We start from the raw sequence: 24,222 nt of genomic DNA, 5'->3' as shown, positions 1-24,222 counted from the left end.
AACATGGATATGAGCAGCAGCAGCAGCGTTAAATCTAGGGACCTTCTCTTCCATCACAGACAAAGTCCACCTAGTACTTGTAGCAATATGATATCCTGCCCCTCTCCACTTCTGAACGCCTGTCTGTCTCCGTGTTCATCGGAGAAACACTGCCTTCCCAGCAGTCATATAGAACCAGGTAACAAGCAGTGATCAGACACCCAGGCAGTCCAGTCGTACTCTGTCTCCTCACCCTCATTCTTCAGACTGACCAGATCTGATCTGCTTCGCTTCTTCGCCATCCCCATCTCCATCCTCGCTTTCATCTTCATCTTCACTCCGGTTCCGGTTCCACTGCATCTTCAACCCTCCTCGAAGACCCTGCGAGCCAGACACAGAGCCAGACACAGAGCCAGACCCATTCGTTCTGCGTGACAGCCAATTGCTCTTGGCCCGACGCGCGGATTCGTTGATACTCTCCATAAAGTTGTTCATAATAGCACCTCTCCCTTTGGCTTTGGCTTTCGTGTTCGCTTTTGGTGTCGTTTTTCCATTCACGCTCAGCATGTTCTCGTCTGGTGTTGTCGATGATGATGATGACGATGACGATGACGATGATGACGATGACGATGATGTTGTATCGTCGTCGTCGTCGTCATCATCTCCATCATCGCCGGTTCCCTCTACTTCTTCTTCTTCTTCTTCTTCTTCTTCTGTCGCGTCTTGATTTTCGTCGTGATCGGCCCCTTCCTCCTCGGCGACTTCGACATCTTCACCGACTTGCAAATCGGACGCATCACCCTCATCTTCATTCTCGTCCGCGTCTTCAACGTCCGCGGGGTCGTCAGACTCATCTCCTCCCACAGGATCCTCTGCCTCTGCCTCATCCTCGTCGTCACTATCGAGGTGTAGATCGCCGTTTTCTTTGACCCTGATCTCCTGCAATGGAGACCGAGACGACATGACGCGCCGCTGGATAGGGATTTCGGGCGATGGTCGATCATCATCGCCATCCATATCCACTCCCAGTTCGGCCTCGAGGTGTCCTGCTCCATTTCTTTGCGAAGAAGCCTTGAGGGCGGACGTGTTGGCTTGAGTCTGTGCGAACAGTTGACTCGACCCGAGTGTCTTGCCGGGTGTTTTCGCGGTCAGAGGATTGCGACGGCCTTTTTGACGGGAGGTCTTTGCTGCCGATTCAGTCTCTTCCTCCGCCACTGAGGATGTTTGTTCGTTGAGGATTGAAGCTTGTACGTCTTTTCCGTTCTCTTCTTCATCGTCTCTATCCTCTTCTCCCTGCTGGCCATCCTTTTCGTCAGCCGAGTCTTCGTGATCGTCAGCCCCATCATCCTCGTGTTCTGCTCCACCTTCATCTTCTTCATCTTCATCTTCATCATCCTCATCCTCATCGTCCTCACGTACAAATTGTTCCGAAAGACTTTTTCGATCTCCCGATCTCAAAGCTTCCCCCTTCAACCGGCGCTCCATCTTGGACGGGGTCAAGATCCTACTGGATCCAGGCGTCCTCTCCAGCCCAGGAACCTTGTACCACCTGCCTCGGTTCTTCACACTGTGAAGGGAGCGCCAATGGTTCGAACATTGCTGGGCCGTCCTGGTGCCCATCCTCTCGCTGACTTGTTTCCAGGGAATGCGCCATTCGTCCAAGTCCGCGGTGGTGCCCGAATCGCGGCGCACCTGCTCCAGCACCTCCTTGAACTTGATCTGTTCAGCCTCCGACCATACACCCTGTTCGACGCGTCCGAATTGCAACTTGTGTCGCCACCGTTGGGTGACCGCATCGACCGTCCTCGTCAGTCTCCGAGCAATCTCCGACCATTTCGGACCGAGCTCTTTATGCAGCCGTATCAGGTCCTTGTCGTCCTCCGCCGTCCAGTCCCGGGAACCTGCGAGATTCTGGAAATTGCGTTCGCGGTAACGCAGCATCGACCGTTTGTTGCGGTGAGGGAGCACACCGCAGTATTCTTGGAGGAATTCGGATTTGCTGATAAACGGCCAATCCCACAGCTCGCCTGCCTTTCGCTGCAAGGTGTCGGTCATCATCTGGTTGAATTGTTCATGGGTGATGTTATGGTCTTCGCAGAACATGTCTCTCCAGTCGTACAGCTTCCGGACCTCCCTTTCGCTGAATGCACCAGTGGCGCCCTGTAGGCCGTTTCCTTTGCCATGCCCCGTGTCTCTTTCATGATTGGCCAGAGCGGTGATCGCGAAGAATTGCTCGGAGCAAGAATGGCACTTGTACAGGTTGGAATGAGAAGATGGGTTGCCGAGATGCCTCCGAAGACTGTTCTCGTTCGAAAAGGTACGATGACACCTGCGACACTCATGAGAACCCTTGTCGGTTGTGCCATTGGACCGAGTGCGTTTACGAGCGCGTTTACTTGGTCTCTCCTCTTCAGTGTGGTCGGCCTCTTCCTCTGCGAAGTCTGACCCGGACTCTTCCTCCTGTTCTGGCGGCTGTGGCTTTGAATTGACTGCTATGAAGGACCTTCTCGCCACTGTCGTTGCAAAGTTGGTCGGCTCGGATTCATGGCCGTCAGAAACATCGTTGGCTTTGTCGGTTTGCCCTTGAGAGGGAGTAGAGTAATCGATCCCGGATTCGGCCCGATTCTTGCCTTTCGGAGTCGTGTACGTTGATATCCGAGACTTGCCTTTCCTCAGTCCAATAGCCTCGAGCTGGTCGGTGTTGAGTTCGTTGTTACTGACAGCGCGGTCGGAATCCAGGGGCAGGTCATTGGCTGGATTGGTGCTGGAAGGTCCTCCTTGACTTGTTCTTGGAACGACCACTTCAACCCGTCGCGCGGTCGTGGATGTCGGCGACTTGGGATTGAATGCAGGGTGTCTGAGCTTAGATCCAGGAGTGTATTTCTGCGCCCAACCATCGATGCTACCTTGTCGGCTCTTCTGTAGCTTAGGTACAATCTTCTGAGTATCTTGCTGGCGACGTGGTCCCTGTGTGTCCTCCGCCGAATCGGACCTGCCCAAGTCCAACGACTGAGCGGATGTCGGAGGAGATTTAGAAGCTCTTTTTGCTTTCTTTCTAGGGTTGTCAATCCTCTGTTGAGAGGTGTCGGCCGTATCCACGGCATCACGTTTGCGCTTGAGTCCACCCTTCGGCATGGGTGTCTCCTTCACAATCGCCTCATCGGCCTCGTCGAAGATACTGGGTGGTGTAGGTGAATCATGTTCGGAAGGTTCCTGTCCAGCCTCACCATTTTGAGCTTCTGTACCGTTGACCTCGGCTTCGGCCGGCAGTTCTGGAAGCTCCTCGTGTCCATCTTGCTGGTCGGCCGCTTGGTCTTGAGAAGTCTCTTGCGGAGTTGCAAACTCAGCAGGACTTTCTTCGTGTTGTTCCTCTAATTGACCCGGAACAGGAGTCGTGCGTCTCTCGACTTTGTTCTTGTCTCCGCGACTGCGCTTGTCCTGACCCTCTTCCGCAGCCGCTTTATCTCCTGCTTCGGCAGAAGCGATCTCCAGCGCCGTATGTTTGCCCATATGCGCATTTAGCGTATCCGGCCGGCTCAACTTCTTACCGCAAACAGAGCAAGCAAAGCTCGAAGTGTGGATTGCACCATGTCGAATTGCCCCCTTCTTGTTAGCGAAAGTGATCTCGCATCCGTACTCTTCTGCGAATGGACATCGAAATCGACCCTCGCTGGTAACCTCCGGCCTAGGCACGGCGCCATTGGTCTTAGCAGCGGGGACTGCACCATCCACTTGAGTGGCCAACACAGAGACATCTTCCTCTTGCTGAACTTCCTCCGGTACTGGACTCGGGGCCAGAACGGCATGTGCATCCTCGAGGGAATGGTGTGACCTTTCGTCAGAACTCTCTTCGCCGTCTGCATCGTCGGCTGTAGCCACAGTCTTGGGCTTCGGCCTAGCATTGTCCGCTTCAGCATCACTGTCGTCAGAACTAGCATAGATGTGGTATGTCTCAGGCTCTCTTTCTCTCAGCGACCGAGTATCCTGTGCAGACTGCCCCCTCAGCGCCTTGGCCTCGTCTGGAAGCACTTCGCTTGGGGCTGGATTGCCCATGCTCGACGAAGACTTGCGAGACCTCTTGCGCTTCCGCTTCTTGCTGTGATGTGAATTCTCGCTTGGGGAGGAGACGCGCTGACTGGATTTGGCCATGCTAGCATCAGAATCGGGTGCGACGTCTCTGTCGTCGGGAATTTCAGAGATATCGAAGTCTAAAGTCGCGGTTAATAAGATGATGACCAGATGAGGGGCCGAAAAGGAAGTAAACTTCCGTTTACCTACGTTCTTCTGGCTCTGCCTGAGGAGCAGATTCTTGACTCTGCTCGTTTCCCATAACAGTATGGTGGATGTGAGAAGGTCATAGTAGATTGGCGGGACAAGCGTTCGCGAGTGAAATTCATCAACTGCAATGATGACTGAGGGAACGCGACCAGTCGATTTCTGGCCGACAGCAGCTTCGCAGGAGGACTGCTACGTTTGGAAGAGACCTATTGCAAGATAGAGTATAGGGTAAAAGGCGCGTTGCGCATTCAAATGTCAAACTAATTAAATCAAGCGGGCAGATGCGGCGGGCAACAAGTGAGTGGAGGAGGAGCACGAAACTATTCTCACTTGAGGTTGGGCGAGCCTTGCGACTGACAATAGTAGATCTAGTAGCCTTGGTACGTAGTAGTCAGTACTAAACTATCATTTGCAAGGCTGCCTCCTCTTCACTGCGACCGATACACCTACCTGGCCTACTTACTTCAGGTAGGTGAGGTATATACACCCAACACCTCAATCAATCGTCCATCAATCTCACTCCAGCACAACCCTCAAGCGACATGGTCCTCCTAGTAACAACCCCCCGCATCCTCGATGCCATCTCGTCGCTTTCCTCCTCCGATCGGTCCTCGCTCCCGCCTCTACCCACCACCCCCGGAGCTCCAATAGAGCATTCCGCAGTCATTGCTCTCTCCCGTCTGACAATATCGCAGGCTAGACGATATACTCTGAACACCCTACTCCTGGGCACACATGTCTACGTTCCGCCTCCAGCGCCCAAGCCACAGCCATCGCCGGAATATGTGGCCCTCATGGACCGGCTGCGCAAAGAGCAGGAGCAACGGGACTACGCGCACATGGTCTCAAAGCGAGCGTCAGTCTACGGAGGAGTAGAAGAAGGAGAAGGAGAAGAGCGAGATGATATTAGTCCTTCATTGGTGTTGAACATCCTTCTCAGCATTGTCCTGTGTGCCATCGCCATGTTCTACTTGACCCGATGGTGGCCCAATGATGGCTTACGGGTGTTGGTGTCGCTGTCGACGGGGATGGTGGTGGGTGTCGCCGAGGTCACTGTGTACGCGGGCTACTTGAGAAAGGTGCGACTGAGCAAAGAGAAAGAGAGGGCGAAACGAGAGAAGAAGCAGTTTATTGGCGAGTATCGGGGTGAAGCTATCCCGGAATCGGTCCTGTCCGTTCCAGCGGAGAAAGAAGAGATCTGGGGTCGTGGCGCCAACGGAGGCATGAGAAGAAGAGTCAGAGATAAATGGGAGAAGGACCAAGACCGGAACATATCGTGAAATATGGCCAGAATTCGATTGTTTCAAAGGGTATCCTGTGTTGCAGCTTTTGCTCAAAGTCTCGTGGACATTTTTCTATATCGGTGGTACCATCGATTCATCGATATCTCTGCCCCGTCTTTCCACCCCATCTCTATCTTCAGAAGTCGTAAATCCATCGCTTGAACCAACTCTTGACCTTCTTTAATTCTTTCTGACGTGGTTCCAACAGTAATTGCCCTGAACACTCCTTGCCGACAAACCCGTTGTTGGGCCCATCCCGGACAAAGACCTGTCGCCCTCGGAGCAAAGTCTCCTTCACTTGCCCTTTCATTGTTTTGCCCTGGTACGGGCTGCACTTGTTCCGGAACAACATGGTGCTTGGCTCCACGACCCATTCTGCCGTGTCGTCGAAGACGCAGATGTCGGCATCAAAGCCGACAGCAATGTCCCCTTTTTGCTTCTCCAGACCCACTTGAGTGGCGGTGTTGATACAGCACCACTTGACGACGTCAGTAATGGCGGAGTCGGTGCCGGTCAGCCCTCTTCTTGTCATCTCTGTCCACAAGATGGGGAGACCCAACCCGACAGAGGAGATACCGCCCCACGCCGAGAAGAAATCACCAGCATCGGTCTCGAGCGGCAGGTCCTTGACACTATCTTTTGGCAAACAGGCATGTCCGGGGAAGTGCGACGGGAGATGCTTGAGATCTGGGGTACAGGGAGAATGATCCGAAACCACCGTCTTAATAACACCTTCCTCACCATGTTGTCGTAACTCGTCCCAGAGCACGTCCTGATTCGATTGACTTCGAATGGGAGGACAGCATTTGTGACGCGTGTCACCCACGGCAACCTGTTCGGCTGCAAGGGATAGGTAGTGAGGACAAGTCTCGGCGGTAATGTTGATGCCTTGAGAGCGGGCTTTCCTCAAGAGTGGAATGGCTTCCATGGCGGACAAGTGGACAATATGTAAGGGCAAGTTAGGCGCCAGATGCGCCAGTGACAGAATCTCTTCGATCGCGTAAGTCTCGAACGACGGCGGCCTTGATTCCAAGAAAGTGCTGTATGCATCCAACGGTCCGTGTGGTTGGAGAGGGGGTAGTGAGGTCTGGACATCGTCACCCACTGAATCCGCAATGGGAGGAATCATCTCGGCATGAAACATGACTGTGGTAGGTTCATCCGCAAGTTCCTCGAATACTTTTTTAATATCTGTCGAGGAGACCGCCGGAAATTCTTCCACACCACTGTCGATCAGGAACCCTTTGAAGCCTCGTACTCCTTCTCTGACGAGAGGCCTGAGTTCCGCCTCGTTGCCGGGGACGATGCCACCATAGAAGCCAACGTCGACCCAGCATTTACCTTGCGCTGCTTTGATCTTCTCCTGCAGTCCTGCCACAGTTGTTGTCGGCGGTATAGCATTCAGTGGCATGTCCACCACTGTGGTGACTCCCCCAAAGGCCGCAGCCTGTGTGCCGGTGTAGAAGCCTTCCCATTCTGTTCGGCCAGGCTCATTGAGGTGTACATGAGCGTCTACCAGGCCCGGGAGCAAGATATGCGGGGAGTAATCGGTATATGGGGTGTTAGGGGGAAAGTCGGAGGGTGGGAGGATTGAATCGAAGGTCGCAGTTATCTTGCCAGTGGCATTTGATATAACAATTGTGGCCGCAGTAAGCTGTCCAGACCTGATGGCTCGAGAGGAAGCGATTACCGTGATGGGCGACTCCCCTGTGGCGTCTGATTGGCCATTGGGAGGAGACCGAGGAGGTGTGGGATAAGAATGGAAGGTGTTCGTCGTCCCGTCCATTGTTAAAGCGATGGTCACGACCGACGCCTAGGCCTTGATATGAGATAGAGAGTACCCGGGCACCAGGAAAGCGATAGATATGAGAGTGATGGGCTTGTGGAAGGGGTATGTAGTCCTTATCAAATGGAGATAAGCGAAATGGGCATTGAGCATCAGCAACAATGGAGAACAACACCAGGGGCCAGCAATTGCAGGGATAACAACAAAGAAGAGCCGAACAAAAGCAGATATACTCCCTCTCCGGTTCCTCGATTCGACCAGGCCATCGCTTCAACTTGCGGGCTATCGTAACCGTCGCGCCGGAGCACTCAGGATATTCGGAGCCCCGTCGACTCTAGAGTCCAGGGAGGTGTCGGGGACTCTGCAACGAGGTCCAGGCGGGCGATTCCGATGGGCCCTTGAGAGGCTCCTGGCATTCTGACGTTTGATTGGGGAGCGCATAGCGTGGGTAGGTACTGCTGCGGTCAGAGAGGGCTATCTGTTACTCGATCATATCGAGCAGAGATAAGAGGAGACAAATTTGGCCGTATGCGGACAAAGTGGGTTGGGGGAGAAGAGTCAGGGAGGCGCATTCGTGGGCTGACGCCTCCCGGTATCGTTGGGAACAGACACCGTGCGGCGCATAGTATTGCGGTGTCTTCAGCGACTCAGCGTGTCCCACGGCTTCCATTTCCACAATATCCCGGCGACTTCGGCATCGCTAAGACTCCTCGATGCGCCTAAGCCATCTTGGGCCTGGTGGAGTTCTTGTAGACTTCTCTTCATTACTCGATCTGAATGTTCTTTTACTCGATCAAAACTCCTGACTGGCACTGCTTGTGTACGTGTTTCCGTCTCGTCTCATCCACCGGCGGTGTTTATTGCTCATGTCTGCAAAAATTTGCCGGCGGCCTGTGCGAGGTTTGCAGGGCATCTCCCTGGAGTTGACCGCTTTCTCCCCAGTGGTGACGATGGCGTCGTAGTCACGAAGTCATTTATGATTGAGTCTCGCAAGAGCGGCAGAGCAGCTGTCATGAGGTTCGTCGATCGCAGTTCAGACAGGACAAGAGGCAGGAAGCGATCAGGCCAACCCCTGAGTACTCGTACATCGTCGTGGAAGAGGGAGGTAAAACGGGTTCCAGTCGTAGAAGCGGATCCAGGAACCGCTCGATCGGGGTTCGCCGACACACTGCAGAATGTTCATCGGGGCCATTGACAAAATGCAGCGGACTTGAGTTTCCGCTCAGAACGACAACGACATCATCTTAGCAGAGAACCGATTGGTAACAGGTGAAGAAGCATCTGGGGCAACGGTGGAAAGAGCACGAGTCTGGCTGAGATTTACTCTCAGGCTTCTGTGCTACTGCAGTGAGAGGCGAGAGCATCCAACTTGGAGCCTGCAGTGTGTTGCAATAATGACTTGGCGTGCGGAGGGGAGAAAACACACTGTGGTGGTAGGGCGGCCTGTAGGCTCTTATTAACATAGTACGTAGCACTGTGCAGGTAGGTACATGCTATAGTATACTACCTAGGTGCCTATCTACATGATGAAACTATTGTGAGATCTGCTTCTTCTCACATTCTGCAAGAGTCTTCCTTGAGTGTTATCGGGATGGTCTGCTTTGTGACTATGCTCTAGTACTGAAAAGCCACTGTGTCTGAATGATCCAGCTGCTTGGGTACATGGCTGAGGCAATAGTAGGGACTGGGACCAGTTGAATAGAATACACCTAGCTGAGTCGGTATGTTCTTTCCACATCGTTTCATTTGTCAGTGACCTCAATCACGTGACTAGCATCAACTACTACTAACCTGATTCTTGCTCTATACTAGCATCCGTATTGGGTTAGTAGCAACATCTACTTACTAATAGACCACACTGACACACCATTGGCTGCACCCAAACATGAAAATCCATGCCAAGATTTCGTCGAGACTGCGCCCTTCTCCACACTGCAGTCCCAGCCTGTGGCCCGTCAGTTAGTGAGCGGACGCCTCATCAGGAACTTTTTTGTCGCTGAGCTTGACCGACATACCAGTACTGTGACCAGCGTGCCGTCCGAGTTGTTCGATTGTCCAGTTGTTGAGATACCGTGCAACCAAGATGCCTGATGAATTGGAGGTCTGTCTCAACCGTACTGAATTCCATTTCAGACTTTTCGAAACTGACCAGAATCAGGAACGGCTGAAAAGCCATGCACGTGCCTTTGACAGTCTGTTGTCTCTCATCCCAGCAAACCTCTACTATGGAGGAGACGTCAGCGTATGTATTGGAGTCCTCACAATCAATGCAGACCGCTGATCGAGTCAGGATCAATGGCAGCGCAAAAAGCAAACCCCAGAGCAAAAGAAGGCGGCGAAAATGGCCAAATTGGACCCCGACAATTGGAAGAGTGCAAAAGACGTGATGGAAGAGAGGGCTGCCGCTGCCCTAAAGCGAAAACGGACCGACGATGAAGAATTACAAGACGACGAGCCCCCAGTAGACGAGACACTTGGGTTAGAGGTACCCAAGGCCCTTCAAGATGCCGAAGCCGTTGTGTCTAAAAAGCGGAAAATCGAAGCCAAAACCACGACTGACACCAATACCAATACTGCACAACCCAAGGAAGAATCAGCGGAGGACAAAAAACGTCGCAGAGCCGAGCAGAAGGCGGCGAAAAGGGAACGGAAACGAGACCAGAAATTAAAAGCCAAAGAGAAGCTGGAAAGACAAAAGGCCAGAAAGGCGGGAGTACAGCCTGGCGAAAGCCCTGCGACTACGGCTACGGCGCCTAGAAAGACCAAGAAAGAAGTACATCTGAAAGAGCCCATCAATCTGGATGTGGAGGAGCCAATGCCCGAGACGGCAGCTGATGACCATGAATCAACTGCCTCATCCGAGGCCGACCAGGCTGAGGAAGTCTTTTCCCCACAACACGAGTCCGCTACATCATCCACATCTTCCATCCAGCCCGCCACGATCGACGAGACACTCGAATCACAACAACCAGAACAAAAGCCTCACCAACAACCACCTCAACAAGCATCTTCAGACATCGACGCTGCTCAGCCAACATCCTCCAACTCCAACCCGTCTCACACATCCCAGACCCCCCGAGAACGTCTGCAAGCAGCGATCTCACAACTCCGCGCCTCCCGAAAAGCCGATGGAGGCGACGGCCGCGTCGCGCCCAAGAACCGCCAGGAACTACTGGAACAGCGCCGCCGCAAAGAAGAAGAGAGGAAAGCAGCGAAGAAAGAACAGAAACGACGAGAAAAGGAAGAAGAAGCCCGGCGCCAGGACGAGGAAATAGCACGCCGCTTCTCGCCCGGCGGGTCCGGCTCTCTCCTCGCATCCCCTCGATCCCCTATTCTCGGCGACAACGCCTCTGCATCTGGATCCGGATCCAACGCCAACAATAACTACAACTTCAATTTCAGCTACGGGCGGATCGCCTTTGAAGACGGATCCAAATTCGACCCCACGACCGCCGAGATCGTGGAAGAACACAAGAAAAAGGGACCGCGGGACCCTGCGAGCGCGCTCAAAGCCGCATTGGCCAAGAAGGAGCGTCTGACCAGCTTGGACGAGCAGAAACGCCAGGAAATCGAGCAGAAGGATATGTGGCTCAACGCCAAGAAACGCGCTCATGGCGAACACGTTCGCGACGACACGAGTCTGTTGAAAAAGGCCCTGAAGAGACAACAGGGCCAGAAGAGGAAGAGCGAGCGCGAGTGGAGTGAGCGCCTGCAGGGTGTGCAGAAGGCACAGGATGCAAGGCAGAAGAAACGCACCGAGAATCTGGCCCGGAGGAAGGACGAGAAGAAGTCTTCCGGTGGCGGTGTTAAAAAGGACAAGAAAGTCAAGAGACCTGGCTTTGAAGGCAGTTTCAAGGGCCGGACTGGTGGGAAACGCAAGTCATGAATCTGAACCTGAAGGCTTCCCTCCATAATGAGTTAAAAAAGTATGTCTGTCCACCACTTCGCCTGGAGACCTGTTGGATGAAGTGTGGTGGTTCATTGAAATGAAAAAGGAAGATAACAACTTTCGTACATTACGTGACTTGAGTTGACTTGAGCTGGGAGATGCCCTAATAGCCTCTTCGTGCCCAATCCCCTCAAAGACAACATAGCAATGCATAATCCGCGATCGACGTGGTCAACGTGTGACATGCCAAAATGCACCAAACACCCTCCCATATCGAGACTGACAAACCCGAGATACCGACCGCCCAAATGTGTTCTATCCATCTATCCGAAGAAACACTGTCCCTGTATCAAAGAACTCATCTGAAACGAGAGATATCCACCCTCAACCGCATCTTGACTTTCACTTTACATTCGAGCTCCGGACCTGCGTCCACAACAAACATCTGTAACGCAGACAAGTCACTCAGTCCGAACACTGATCCCTTGTGTGCGAACCATTAGTTCTTCGAATGTGTGTAAGCGCTCTTCTGCCGAATCTTCGGGCCGTACTTGTACAGCACCCACGGAAGCGGAAGGAGCGCAACCGTCACGAATGCCAGCAGGCTGGTGGCCCAGCCGACGCCCATGCCACGATACCTGTTCCCAAACAAAACCCCAGAAGTTAGCAACCAGCCCATCATATCGAACAAACAGCCCAGCCTATTCGCACAAAAGAATAGGAAAGGAAAGACACTCTTACTCACATCTGAACCGTGAACAGCGGAAACACGGCGCCGATAAGATATCTCAGAAATCCATTCGCCGCGACGGCACTCGCCCCGGCCAACGGCCCATACGTATCGATGAGATACAAGACACAAGAACAAAAGACGAGCAGATTGCCCGTGCCGAACGGGATGGTCGCCAACACCGGCGAGATCCAGTGGACATCGGCCCTCGCGGACCAGGCGAACCAGAACAGGCCGACAGGGAGCAAGAACGAGCCGAGCATGGCCGCCCACAACCGTTCCTCGGGCGGCAGCGGCACGAAATCACCCACGGCATGTCGTTTCAGCGTCTTCTTGCGATACACCAAGCGGTCGATGAGGATGAAGATCAGCGTCGCCAGGAACGTGCCGATGCCGATGCCCAAAAATACCAGGCCTGATTCGCCCGTGTTGAAGTGGTAGATCTGGATCTCGGGGTACGGGGATTGGAAGACGATCGGGAAGGCCGCGAAGAAGCCGAACAGCACGCTGAAGTTGAAGGCCGTGTAGAAGCTGAAGGCGGCTACGATCGTCTCGGTTGTGAGCATGGTCAGGGGTCGCAGGATGGTGACGACCACCAAGAAATGCACTTTCGACATTCCAGGCGGGAGTGGATTCGGGGGTGGGGCGAGACCCAGTTTCGCGGCCCGGTTCTTGAGGATGATCTTCTTGTATGTCTCCTTTTGTGGGATGCTGACTGCGTAAGCGATGATGCCCCAGAACAGGATCAGCCATTGTGTCCAGCGCCAGCCTTTCTTCATGGCGACGTAGCCGCCGATTGCGGGGCCAAGGGCCGGACCGAAGAACGGTGCGAGGAGGAACACGGCGCTGGCCACGGCCCGGTGGAGAGGTGAGAAGAGGTCTGAGTTGGTGCCAGCTCCGACGGCAAGACAGCCCGATCCAAGGAGTCCGGCTAGGAACCGACAGACCACGAGGGTGGCGAATGTTTTGGAAAACCCGGCCCCGAGCGTGAAGAGAAGAGACGGCGGAAAGAATATCAGATATACTGCGCGACGGCCGTACGTCTCGGACAGCGGTGCACTGATGACTGGACCAAACCCGAGGCCGAGAACGTACACGGTCAAAGGGACAATGGCAGCTGTGGAGCTGATACCAAAGTGGCGCGAAACTTCAGGGATACCTGTAAGAGTCATTAAAACCGCACAACCGCATATCAGAGCTGGATGATCCTACTAGGTGAATAGACGGAAGAGCCGAATGTGCTGTGATGGTTAGTACAGGTGTACACTCCAAGAGCCTGAGCACAATTCCACGTACATGGTGAAGCACTGGAGTGCCGGGATTAGAGTGTGATACGTCTTCTTTAGCAGCGGCCAGTTCAGCGGGTTGTCTGGATCGTCTGGTCCAACCCAATCTTGAGCTGTCGTAATCGTCCGATCGGAACGACGACTGCGCCTCGACGTCTGAGTGGTTCTGCTGATAGTCTTTTCAATCTCCTGTTCTGGAGGCGCGATAGGCACAGGCATTGATCGGGATGAGGAGCTGTCTGATTCGTACTGTGTCGACATGTTCTCGGTCTGAGCCTCGACCTTGGTCTCTGCCATGGCTGTGGAACTGTGAATGTATGTCATAGTCGAATGACGATGGGTATCAACCAGCAACGAGTCGAAGATCGGACTGAGGAGAGGGGTGAGTAGAGGAGGACCAAAGGAACCATTGCACATTCAAGTGTGATTTCGCGTTTATATTTAAACGCCTGGGCTGCGAGAGTAGCTCGCGGCAAAGGACCCAAGGCTGTCTTTCAAATACATTGCTCAACCTTGCCGTCCAGATTGCTCGCTCACCTTCTCAGCAGTTTCGACCAGATATCCGTGTGTGATCACAAACGTCGGACTCCCTGAAAGTTTGATGCTGCCGAGTAGCCGAAAAGCTGTTAGGAACTCAGAAAGCGAAGTTATCTGGTTAGTGAACGTCGCCCGAACTAGAGAGTGACTCCTCGGAAAGAGCATACACGGGCAGCCAGCAGGACCGGGTGACTAACTCCCCCTTCAGACGGCAATAGATTGCAGAGGAAAGGTCATTCAAGGGCTCACGTCCCCTTGCTACTGGCCTAGAGACAGCTGCCGCTTGTAACAGGAGGTCGACTAGCCAATCAGACTTGTGATGCTCGATCAGTAATCGAAGCACTCCTGAGATCGACCCGTCGGTTTTACGGCCGCAAAGGCGACGGGAGACCGCGCAAAGACGAGCACATCGAAGTCTGTACGTCCGGAGCATCTTGGCACCATGGGAACGAAGAGTTGGCAGGAGTTCGATGGTGGAACGGGATATATATCTCGCTCTTTCCTTCTCTCCCTCTCTCTGATACAATAATAGTCAGTCAGCCTTGACAAGAAAGGAGGTTGAATTGAAGTCCGGCGAGATCTCTATTGATACCCCGAACTGGCAACTCAGCCGAAAGTTACGGAACGGAGATGTGTGATTGGTCGAGTTATTGTACCGAGGCAATTTGCGTGTGCTCACGTGACTGTGCTGAATATGACGGTCACATGATCGTGGTGTTGGTTGCCGTCAACATGCGGCAGGACAGAGTACAGAGTGGTGAGTGTTAGCACCAGTTCAAGTTTACCTATGTATGTAGAGGGTTCTCCATCATGCGCTTGGAAACGAAAATGGAGCGACCAGGATCACACTTCACCAAGTAGCTTGCGTGGCGCCGATAGGTGGCATTTGAAGCAATAGCTGAGACATAGGATGCAGAACACGCCATAAACATGGACCACCACCAGCAATTCGAATTAGAACGATGACCATGTCCATTCAGCCATTCAGTCAACCCCAACAAAGACAAACGTGTTCAATACTCATAAATCTGCCCTGGTATAATGTTTGTGCGTTTCTGTCTTCGGGCTCCAACCATCCGCCGATCGAGAATTCCCGGTAGCCATAAAATCATCAATTCCTCAACTGGATCATTACACCTTAGGTCACCGTCCTGTGCTGGCTCAGAGGATCCAGTGACTCTCCAGCGTCATACTCCTCGCGTCTCATGATACTCTCCACCGGCCCTAAGAGCCGCTTGAATCCGTCCCGGCCCAGCCTGGCCACTTTCACATTGGTCTTCGCCACCACGCTCGCGGCACGAGGCTTGTCATCGAGCAAGGCCAGCTCACCAAAGAAATCCCCCCTCTTATACTCTTTGACCGGCTTATCAACGCCATGCTTGTATGCAACAGCCTCGCCCGATTCCAGAAGATAAAACGAGTCCCCGGGTTCTCCTTCAGTAATGATGTTTGTGCCGGCTTCGAACTTGGAAGTCTCAAGTGCATCGGCAATCTTGGCTCGTTCATATGGCTTCAGGGAGGATAGAAGCGGCACTTCTTCCAGGAAGCTTTCGTACATCTTGCGTTTTTGAAAGGCGTTGTCCATCAAGATTCTGCGGAACGTGACACGATCCAGGGCCCAGAGCAGCCCGCCTTTGGATGCACTGACGATAGTGGCCGCTCGGGGAGCGTTGTACATCAAGGCCAATTCACCGAAGCTGCCACCAGGACCAATCGTGCCGACTTTGTTGCCCAAGCCCTCGGGTCCCGACTCGACGTAACCACTGGGATTGATGTAGATGTCGAAGTCACCCGATTCGACGATGTAGAAGTAGTCACCTTCATCGCCCTGAGTGATGACTTTGATGTTGGCGGCAGGAATGGACTTCTCCATGAGGGCGTCCAGCACCAGCTGGAATGACTCTTCATCTAGACTCGAGAACAAGAAATTGCCGGCTACGGCGTGCCTGAGTCTGTCCAGCTGGTCAGGAGCCTTCGTATGTTTGGGAGCCTTCCAGTTGCCCGAGTTGGCGTCCGGTTGCATAGACTCGGCAGAGACCGAAGTCCGGCGAGAACTTGCATAGTTGTTTGGCAGAGGTTGAGCTGGTGTCTCTGACTCTGTCGAAGGGCTCCCTTGACCACCCAGCCAGTTTCCAAACGGCCCATCACTAGCGGTAGCACCAGCTACGGCGCCGAAACCCGAACCGCCAAAGGGAGAGCGTTCTGAGCCTCGAGACTTGAAGGTGGGATCAGTCGGCGAGCCGAAATTATCGCGTTCTTCATCCTCCTCTTCTATGCTATTGACGTTCTTCGCTCCAAAGGGATTGCGGTTGTCGAAAGGGCCTGCGGTGTCTGTCATGTTCGCTTTTGCGGCGGTGGCTGGCTTGGCTGCTTTTCTCTCGGAGGCCCGCTCGAGTTCGAGCTTGCGGCAGAAGTAATTCGCACAGTACTGAATAGGGTCGTCGGGGTTGGCTTGCAGGAGGTCTTTGATCAGGGCATCAACGATAGCTTGATGAGGAGGAGGGAGGGACATTGGCAGCGAAGGTTGCAGGTGTGGGGGTGGGAAGATTGGGACTCGCCTGCTGATGTAGGCCTTAGGATATTGTGCAATAGCAGACTGGGAAGAGGGACAAAGGAGGATCCCCTTGGGTGAGGCAGGGCCACAGAAGGCCTATGTGGTCCGTGGTCCGTGGTCCAGGTGGATTCTAGCGGTTCGAGAAGGGGCAGGGAAGGCGAGTTGTCGGAGTGTCAGACCCAGAATCAGTCTTCTGCGTAGCTTTTGCTCACTGGCGCTGTCCACTCAGTAGTGGTTAAGACTGCAACGGGTGCTGGTCTCTTCTTGCTGCGGAGCGAGCAGGGCCTGGGGTGGGGCGATACCAGAGTGTATACCTAGGCCGGTCTGTGAATCACTAGATGACGCACTTGGAGGGGAAGTCGAAGGGTTGCTGCAAGTGGTCGATATTGGTTTGTACGGTGACAGGCCCGGAGAAGATAAGAAACCACAGGAGAGGAGAAACCGGTGTGGAGGAAGACAGAAGAAGAGAAGAGTCTGGATGGGCCAGCAAGAGCAGAAGTCGGTCTCGAGAAGTACCAGGACAGATTGTTGTAGGGTATCTTACCTGGTAGATTGGAGGGTAGGAGCAGCCACAGCCCGCCGGTAGCTAGCAGAAATAACTATCGCTAGGTAGCAGTAGAGTAGTATTGCTTCTATTAGGCCTCTTCAACTGTGAACTGTGTCTGCGCAGTTCTTTACTTTCCAAATTCTTCTGGCCCGCTGGTTCATTCCATTTACACGGTTAACTTTGTCTATCTATATCTGCAGGGAGGTGAGTTGCTAACAATGTGGAAGCTACCGACTTACCTTTCTTCGACTGATATTATTATTGTTCCATCATGCTTCCTTGCTCACGGATCACAGTCGCTGTACCCCTCAGATCAGCTACGTATGACCACGATCTGCAGCCATTGACGATGGAGCAGCAGGCACCAGGCCCTGTCAACTCCATTGATTTCTAGCGGTCAGGGCAACCCGATAGACACCACGATTGGCCTTCCTAGGCCACCCAAGCCGCCACCAGCTTACCCAGAAGCCCTAGAACGAATAGGCATGAGGACCCTCCTTAGCCCCAAGCTACAGACCTCGGACCAGTGGAGAGAGGGCGGTTCAGGTTGCAGCAACGTGATCCAAGGCCAAACGCAGGATGCGAGGAGACTGAACAAATATTCGAATACGAGGATCTGCTTGATATCCTAAGGATCTAGGGTCAAAATAGGGGCCTTTAAAGGTGTAAGACCACAAGACATGCCTGCTGGGTGCCGATTGTCGACACGCCAGTTGCATCCAACTGCTGCTGCCTTTGCTTGGAGGATCTGGATCGACCGCAAGCTTCCACGCCCTCCACACCTTCGACAGCTTCGAGAATGCTTCTAGAAAACCAAGAGAATACATGCGTTATCGATCCACAAATAAGGTAACCACTTGATCTGTATTAATAGTATTATCGAACAAGCTATGCAGCCTCCGTCCTGTGAATCAAACACAACTGAAGGGGATATCTACAAGCAAACACCCAGAGCAAACGAAGTCGCTATCCTCCCAAGCAATGCGCCAACCTCTGCAATGCAGTCTCCACATCCCGTCTCCAGAACACATCCTTCACCCCAGATATGCAGTGTACCTTTTGCCAAGTATGCTGCGATTAGTCGAAGATCTTCTTGAACAGTGAGCTAATTCTGTTCTTCTTCTTCTTGTCTTTCGTTGCCGGACTGCTGGTGGGAGTGGTATCCGACTTCTTCGTGGGGGTGGACGTGGCACTAGAGGGAGTGGCTGGAGTGACTGCAGCCGTTTTCTTGGGCGCAGGAGATGCTGGTGTGGCAGCTTCAACTTTCGGGGCTGCACTCGTGGGTGGCAGAGTGGTGGCGGCAGCTGGTGTGGTCTCTGTTGCCGGAGGGATTGTCTCCTGCTTAGTGGTGGCCTCGTTCTGGTTCATCATTCGTACGGCAGGCTCATCGGCCAGAGTAGGATCTTCGGCAATCGTTGGCGCTGGCTCTCCCGCCTCGTTGGCGGTGGTAATCTTCTTCAACAATTCCTGCTCCACTTCAGCCTTCTCCTCCACAGCCTCAGCAGAAACTGTAGCTTCCGGAGAAACGTGTGCCTCTTCGATGGACTCTTTCACAACCTCGGGAACTCCAGATTCATCGGACGGCGCCAGGGTCGCCGAGGGAGCGGTAGCAGAAGTGGCTGCGGCAATCGTTGGCGCTGGCTCTCCCGCCTCCTCGGCGGTGGGAACCTTCTTCAACAATTCCTGCTCCACTTCAGCCTTCTCCTGCACAGCCTCAGCAGAAGTTGTAGCTTCCGGAGAAACGTGTGCCTCTTCTATGGACTCTTTCACAACCTCGGGAACCCCAGATTCAGGCTCGATGACCGTGGCTTCTTTCCTCTCCTCGAGAGGCACCTTGCCAGCCAGGTCAGCTGTTGTGGAAGTTGGTCCAGCCGAAGAGATTGTGGGACCTGCGTCAAGTGTCTCCCCAGCCGCCGAGCCCATTGGGAGAGAAGACTCCGGAATCAAGTTTTCCTTCTTCTCCGATGTGCCAAATCCCAGGGCTCCGGCTATCCCAGCGCCGAGGCCCGCCACTCCGCCGACGAGAGGCAGGCTCAGGCCTCCGGCGCTTTCATAATCCTTCTGGGATGTGGTGACACTGGAATGGATTGTGTTTGAAGTAACTTCGCTAGGAGGAGGAACCTTTTCGCCTGCTGGAAGATTAATCGGATTTCCTGTTCCGCTAGTGGCTGGAAGAGGATCGACGCTGACGCTGGTGTCAGGTGCGTGGTTCAAAGGCTCAGAAGCCTCATGCTGTGGTGTTTCTGGGAATGCGCCTGGTAAACTGTTCTTAGTTGTGTCTCTACGAAGGGTGTAACCATCATCCGTACCAGGTGTCACTAAGTGAAGTTGGCGTCAGCAGTGAGTCCGCCAGCAATTACTAGTCATTGGAGAACATTGACATACCTTCAGTGGCCTCTTTCCGAGGTTCGAGCGGCACTTGACCAGCCAATGTAGCGGTGGTGCTCACCGGCGCAGCACTTGACGTGGTCACTGCCTCAGGAACCATAGCCTGTTTGGGCTTGATTCGATCCGGATACAGCACATTATTAATGTTGCCATGGCCATCGTCCTCCTGCGGTGCCTGAGGGTCGATCACCCAGTTGTCATTTACAACAAACTTGTAGAGAATCTTCTTGTCCGCCTCGGGTAGTTCAACTTCTTTCTCCCACACGTCGCCGACTTTATTCAGCTTCTCGGTCTTTCCCCAGTCATCGAAGGTGCCGGTGACGTGGACGTCCGAAGCATCAGGGTGCGGCCTGTGAGCTGGTATTAGCGATTTCCGCGGTAGACGTCGCATAATACTAGTAGTTTAGGGGTTGCGCCAGCACGACCTGGCGCTATGTAACACGAAGCGTTCACTCACCATCTAAACAGGAAGCTTCCCATGACTGTAGTACCAGTAAGATAGACGTGCGAAGTTCGAGGTTCGACTTTTGGGTGATGTAGGCAAGGAGGGCAGGGTGAGCGCAATCAGGCGACAGCGTTCAGAAAGCTTGGGACGGTGTGAGATTCCAGAGGGCCGATCGGCGGCAGAGTCCAAGCTGACAGTACCAATGCGCGCGTATGGAAAAGTAGCAGAGGAATATGGATCCTGCTAGAAGGACTTTTGTGAAAGAGCTGCAGTCTGTGTGATTTTTGACGTTCAGGTTGGTAAAGAGCCTGAGACAGATGGAGATTGTTCGACTAATAACGGACGGGGGCTGCAGCGCGGCAGTGGTGGAGTTTGTTGGAGGCTGGGAACCTTGAACTGCTTACCGATTTTGGTATTTAGGCCTCAATCGCTAGTAGTAGGTATTGCTCACTAGCATTTTCGCCCGTCCCGAGATCAACGCCGCCAGAATCAGCTCCTTCAATTGAATTTTTACACTCCTCTCTCTGACTGGTGACGGTCTGTTAGCTTCCATCCATTTCTAATTTCAAGTCCGTCGTCCATATACGGCACGTCTACTTGCATGCACAGTGGGCGTGCGATAGATTGCTCTACATGAGGAGTCGGGACGTCAATCCACATAGTATACTGGAAGATCCTGTACCAGTGAATTCCAATGGCCATGAGCGGCTTCGGTGTAGACAGATAGTACTGCGGGCGTGGAACGCAGGCGAGCCTCACTAAAGAAGCTCTCTAGGTACATTAGTGAAGCTCCAGTGGGCAGTGATAAGATAAGGCTGATCAGGCTGGCTAAAGCTCCGCGTATGTCACTGCGGAGACCACCTCAAGTAAGGTATTCTACCTAAAGGTACGTGCCATATTGAATCCACCAATTTCGGTACACACTTCGCTGCTTCAACGAGACAGAACGTGTATGTCCTTGCAGGCCGACTTGGGCTGCCACTCACCTCTATTTCTCTTCCCTCAACACATTCTTCGTTGTCGCACTAAGTGCGACCTTCCACAATGCGCTTAATCAAGCGCCATATCGACGATGACGGCACTGGAAGTGTCACATTATGCCCCGAAGAGCCTGAGGACATGGTATAAGTGCTTCTCGCCATGCTTCCTTCCGGTCACGACTCACCTCGGTGTCCTAGTGGCATGCTTACAACCTGATACGACCTAGAGACCTTCTCACCGCTTCCGCGATACGTCGAGTAACCACAGAATCGGCCTCTACCGGCTCTACTGCCTCCCAGCGGGTCCATACCAACCTGACTATTCGGGTCAAATCAGTCGACTTCGACCCGCAGGCTGGACAGTTACACGTGTCTGGACAGATCGCTCGGGAAAACCGGTATACGAAGATCGGACAGTTTCACACGCTTGACCTTGAGTTGCAACGAAACTTCACGTTAGAAAAACAAGTTGGCGGAATCGATGGCGGCGAGGGCTGGGACAGTGTTGCTCGCGCGCAACTTGAAGAGGCAATCGACCCGGCAAGAGGCACAGAGGCGGTCGCGGTCGTTATGCAGGAAGGTCTTGCGAACATTTGTTTCATCACTCAACATCAGACCGTCCTGAGGCAAAGGATCGAGGTTTCGGTGCCCCGAAAACGTTCAGGAGCCGGTAGATCGGCCGATCATGACAAAGGCTTGGAGAAGTTCTTTGCCACGGTATTGGATACGTTGACGAGGCAAATTGAAGGGCTCATGGAAGGCAAAGACAGCAGCACCAACTTTCCCATTCTGCTTGCAAGTCCCGGATTCACTGCTGCCGGGTTCCTGAAATATATCACCGAGACTGCGGCCTCCAAAGGCAGCAAACTGTTGCAGGACATGGTCAAGCGGAAGGCATTCGTGGTTATTCACAGTAGCTCGGGTCATCTGCACAGTCTCAACGAGGTTCTCAACAGCCCCGAAGTGCTGGCCAGACTCCAAAATACCAAATACGCGAGGGAAACTGCATTGATGGACGAGTTTTTCGCTCTACTACGAAAAGACGACGGACGGGCATGGTATGGGCCGAAAGAGGTCGAGACAGCCGTGGAGAAAGGTGCCGTAGGTCGCGGTGGCGGAGTCCTTCTCATCAGCAATTCGTTGTTCAGGAGTCAAGATATAGCCACCCGAAGACGATGGGTGAGATTGGTAGACAGGGTAAGAGAAGTTGAGGGCGGCGAAGTCAGGGTCCTCAGCGGTGACCATGAGAGTGGGAAACGCTTGGAAGGACTTGGTGGCATTGCAGCCATACTGACATTTCCCATTGAGGAGATGGAGTCTGACGGTGAAGAGTCTAACGGCTCCGATAATGGTAGTGAAGCATCATGACATTTACTATCATCACCTGTAATTTATGTCCTACGTCAATTCTCCCTGGCTAATCTTAATATACACAACCCGCATCGTCATGTTCGCTTGTTTCTTTTGTCTCTCTTGACAAGAGTAGGGAGCATTCAGCCTCGTCAAAAGGGGCGGAGGATGGATGACTAAGCGAGACCTCCGCCTGCGGTGCCTGCGGCCTGGTTACTCACGTCAGTGGCTGGACTTGGTTTGTTTGGACGATCCAGAGTTATACACCACGAACGCTGTAAATCCCAACCCATCCAACCCGCACCATGCCTCAGCCTGCTAAACCTCCCATGACCCTGCGGGAGGCGAAGCGGGCATACAAAAAAGATGGTGCCCCGTTTCAATTCACCGCGTCGCAGATGGCGCGTGCAGACCGACAGGACGTACGGGAGGAACAACGCAAGAAAGCGATCGACAGGGAAAAGCAACGGCAAGAGAACAAACGCAAACGAGACGAAAAGCTAGAGCGAGAACGCACCGTCAAGCAAAAGATGCTGGACGAGGGCAGGATCAAACTTGAGGATACTTGGGGGAAAGTCACCGCAAGCCAGCCACGATTGAGCAGGTTCTTCGTACCGCGCCCGGCCCTGGTGCCTGCGAAGCGAAGTATCCGAGATGAAATGATAGAGGACCAGGAATCAGCTCTTAATGAGAAGCCTCACAGCCAGGAACAAAGAGAACATGTTGACAGGGTTCGGGAGGAGCAAGTAACGAAGGAGTCAGACAGGATTTTCTCTGTTGCTCACACAATGGCCGACACTGACGGTCATAACAAGACATCTCCAACACAAAATCCGTCGGCATCCCTCTCATCCCTCTCGCGCATTTTCTGTCAACCTCATCGACCTAGTAGGTCTCAAGGTGGGGAGGAGAGGCAAAATCTCCGGAGCCAGCCAGCGGCCCTACAGGAACTCAGCACATCGCAGACAAATGTGCGTTCGAGGGTGAAGCAACGGCCATCCCAGTCACTCAAGAGTGGAAGCAATCCAAGCTTCGCGGAAAGAAGTTTGGAGGGAAACAATCAAGCTATCCCTCTGTCATCACAGGCTGCAAGCAGATCTTCGACAGGCGTGTTGGCATTCCCTGAGAGCAGCCCAATTTCAGACTCTCTGCCTTCCCAGTTGGACAATCCAGGAGTACTAGATAACTCAAAGGATGGGGAGGGTACACAAAAGACCTATCACAGCCCGACAGGTTCCGAAGTCAACGCAGAAACCTGCAATGCCAACCCATCAACATCAGGCCTCGACACGGACGAGGAAGACGACTTCACAGACGGCATGGATGATGAGACATTCCTGATGCTCTGCTCGACGCAAAAGCCTACAGAAGCCGGAGTGACTGCGGAGCATATATGTTCAGCGATAGAGCAGGGAGAAGCTCGCTTGACTGACATCTCAGCCGCACCGGTATCTGCACCTCCAAAGAAAGAAGGAGATCAAGCCTGCCTTGATTCAAAGCCTCCAGCAGATGCGGCGGTGGCTCCCACGCCTATCATCGTATACGAAAGTTTCAGTGCTGAATTCAATGAGATCGAAGACGACGACCTGATTGCTCTTGCGGAGCAAGTCGAGGCTGATATTGCCACTCAACCAACCCACATGGGTACTCCATCCGTCCCTGTAATTAGCAATTCTCCGCCGAGACGAGAACCTGCATCAGACCCATTTCTGAAGCCAGCACACAAGTCCGACTTCAGACGAAAGATAGAGACAGATGTTGCGCCGGAAGATTTCGACGCACCTGGCCCCTCGACGCAGGCGTTGATGGTCGAACTGGCCGAGCAAGCTGAAGCGGCGCTTGGACAATGAGTTGGGCGATTACATCTCACGGCACTCCTATGAAACGCTATACTTGCATTGGCATAGCGGCAGAGTTGGACACTGTCCTGCTCGCCGTTTGAATACTGCGGCGCCCGAACGATATCATATCATGAATGAATGAATGAATGACTGAATGGCTGTTTGGTTAACACCGGCCATAGCAACGATACTAATTACGACCATAAGCATGGCACGAGCGACGGAGCATTTGAATTCACTAGATCAACAGGATCACTGGGCATCGAAGTCGGTATTGCATTGAGCAGCTGGACCCAGACCGGCTTTTTCATGGCTCCTCCTTTCTTCTGGTTCATTCCAGCCCAGCACA

The 24,222-nt window shown here is 53.3% G+C and overlaps 9 protein-coding genes across 9 annotated transcripts; 4 read left to right on the top strand and 5 right to left on the bottom strand.

Annotated features, from left to right (window-relative positions):
- Nucleotides 1–234: 234 nt before the first annotated feature.
- Nucleotides 235–4,128, bottom strand: A1O1_02981 (uncharacterized protein; the record flags this gene model as incomplete). Its single annotated transcript, XM_007723889.1, has 1 exon — nt 235–4,128. The coding sequence occupies one exon, from the start codon at nt 4,126–4,128 to the stop codon at nt 235–237; it is 3,894 nt and encodes a 1,297-aa protein (XP_007722079.1).
- Nucleotides 4,129–4,799: 671 nt separating this feature from the next.
- On the top strand, nt 4,800–5,537 carry A1O1_02980 (uncharacterized protein; the record flags this gene model as incomplete). Its single annotated transcript, XM_007723888.1, has 1 exon — nt 4,800–5,537. The coding sequence occupies one exon, from the start codon at nt 4,800–4,802 to the stop codon at nt 5,535–5,537; it is 738 nt and encodes a 245-aa protein (XP_007722078.1).
- A 139-nt stretch (nt 5,538–5,676) lies between these two features.
- Nucleotides 5,677–7,326, bottom strand: A1O1_02979 (allantoinase; the record flags this gene model as incomplete). The annotated part of the gene is made up of 1 exon (XM_007723887.1): nt 5,677–7,326. The coding sequence occupies one exon, from the start codon at nt 7,324–7,326 to the stop codon at nt 5,677–5,679; it is 1,650 nt and encodes a 549-aa protein (XP_007722077.1).
- A 2,083-nt stretch (nt 7,327–9,409) lies between these two features.
- Nucleotides 9,410–11,212, top strand: A1O1_02978 (uncharacterized protein; the record flags this gene model as incomplete). The annotated part of the gene is made up of 2 exons (XM_007723886.1): nt 9,410–9,568; nt 9,617–11,212. 2 exons carry the CDS (start codon nt 9,410–9,412, stop codon nt 11,210–11,212), a joined length of 1,755 nt encoding a protein of 584 aa, XP_007722076.1.
- A 502-nt stretch (nt 11,213–11,714) lies between these two features.
- A1O1_02977 (uncharacterized protein) lies at nt 11,715–13,528 on the bottom strand (the record flags this gene model as incomplete). Its single annotated transcript, XM_007723885.1, has 4 exons — nt 11,715–11,853; nt 11,961–13,104; nt 13,158–13,186; nt 13,242–13,528. The coding sequence occupies 4 exons, from the start codon at nt 13,526–13,528 to the stop codon at nt 11,715–11,717; spliced, it is 1,599 nt and encodes a 532-aa protein (XP_007722075.1).
- A 1,378-nt stretch (nt 13,529–14,906) lies between these two features.
- A1O1_02976 (cAMP-dependent protein kinase regulator) lies at nt 14,907–16,280 on the bottom strand (the record flags this gene model as incomplete). The annotated part of the gene is made up of 1 exon (XM_007723884.1): nt 14,907–16,280. The coding sequence occupies one exon, from the start codon at nt 16,278–16,280 to the stop codon at nt 14,907–14,909; it is 1,374 nt and encodes a 457-aa protein (XP_007722074.1).
- A 1,666-nt stretch (nt 16,281–17,946) lies between these two features.
- On the bottom strand, nt 17,947–19,648 carry A1O1_02975 (uncharacterized protein; the record flags this gene model as incomplete). Its single annotated transcript, XM_007723883.1, has 2 exons — nt 17,947–19,187; nt 19,255–19,648. 2 exons carry the CDS (start codon nt 19,646–19,648, stop codon nt 17,947–17,949), a joined length of 1,635 nt encoding a protein of 544 aa, XP_007722073.1.
- A 1,098-nt stretch (nt 19,649–20,746) lies between these two features.
- A1O1_02974 (translation factor pelota) lies at nt 20,747–22,050 on the top strand (the record flags this gene model as incomplete). Its single annotated transcript, XM_007723882.1, has 2 exons — nt 20,747–20,824; nt 20,881–22,050. The coding sequence occupies 2 exons, from the start codon at nt 20,747–20,749 to the stop codon at nt 22,048–22,050; spliced, it is 1,248 nt and encodes a 415-aa protein (XP_007722072.1).
- Nucleotides 22,051–22,337: 287 nt separating this feature from the next.
- On the top strand, nt 22,338–23,882 carry A1O1_02973 (uncharacterized protein; the record flags this gene model as incomplete). Its single annotated transcript, XM_007723881.1, has 1 exon — nt 22,338–23,882. The coding sequence occupies one exon, from the start codon at nt 22,338–22,340 to the stop codon at nt 23,880–23,882; it is 1,545 nt and encodes a 514-aa protein (XP_007722071.1).
- Between the last annotated feature and the right edge of the window lie 340 nt (nt 23,883–24,222).

This window comes from Capronia coronata (genome assembly GCF_000585585.1).
Source record: "Capronia coronata CBS 617.96 chromosome Unknown acBCG-supercont1.2, whole genome shotgun sequence".
Lineage (NCBI taxonomy): Eukaryota > Fungi > Ascomycota > Eurotiomycetes > Chaetothyriales > Herpotrichiellaceae > Capronia > Capronia coronata.
Note: the sequence above shows the minus strand (reverse complement) of the source record. Positions and strands in the feature narration are given on the sequence as shown.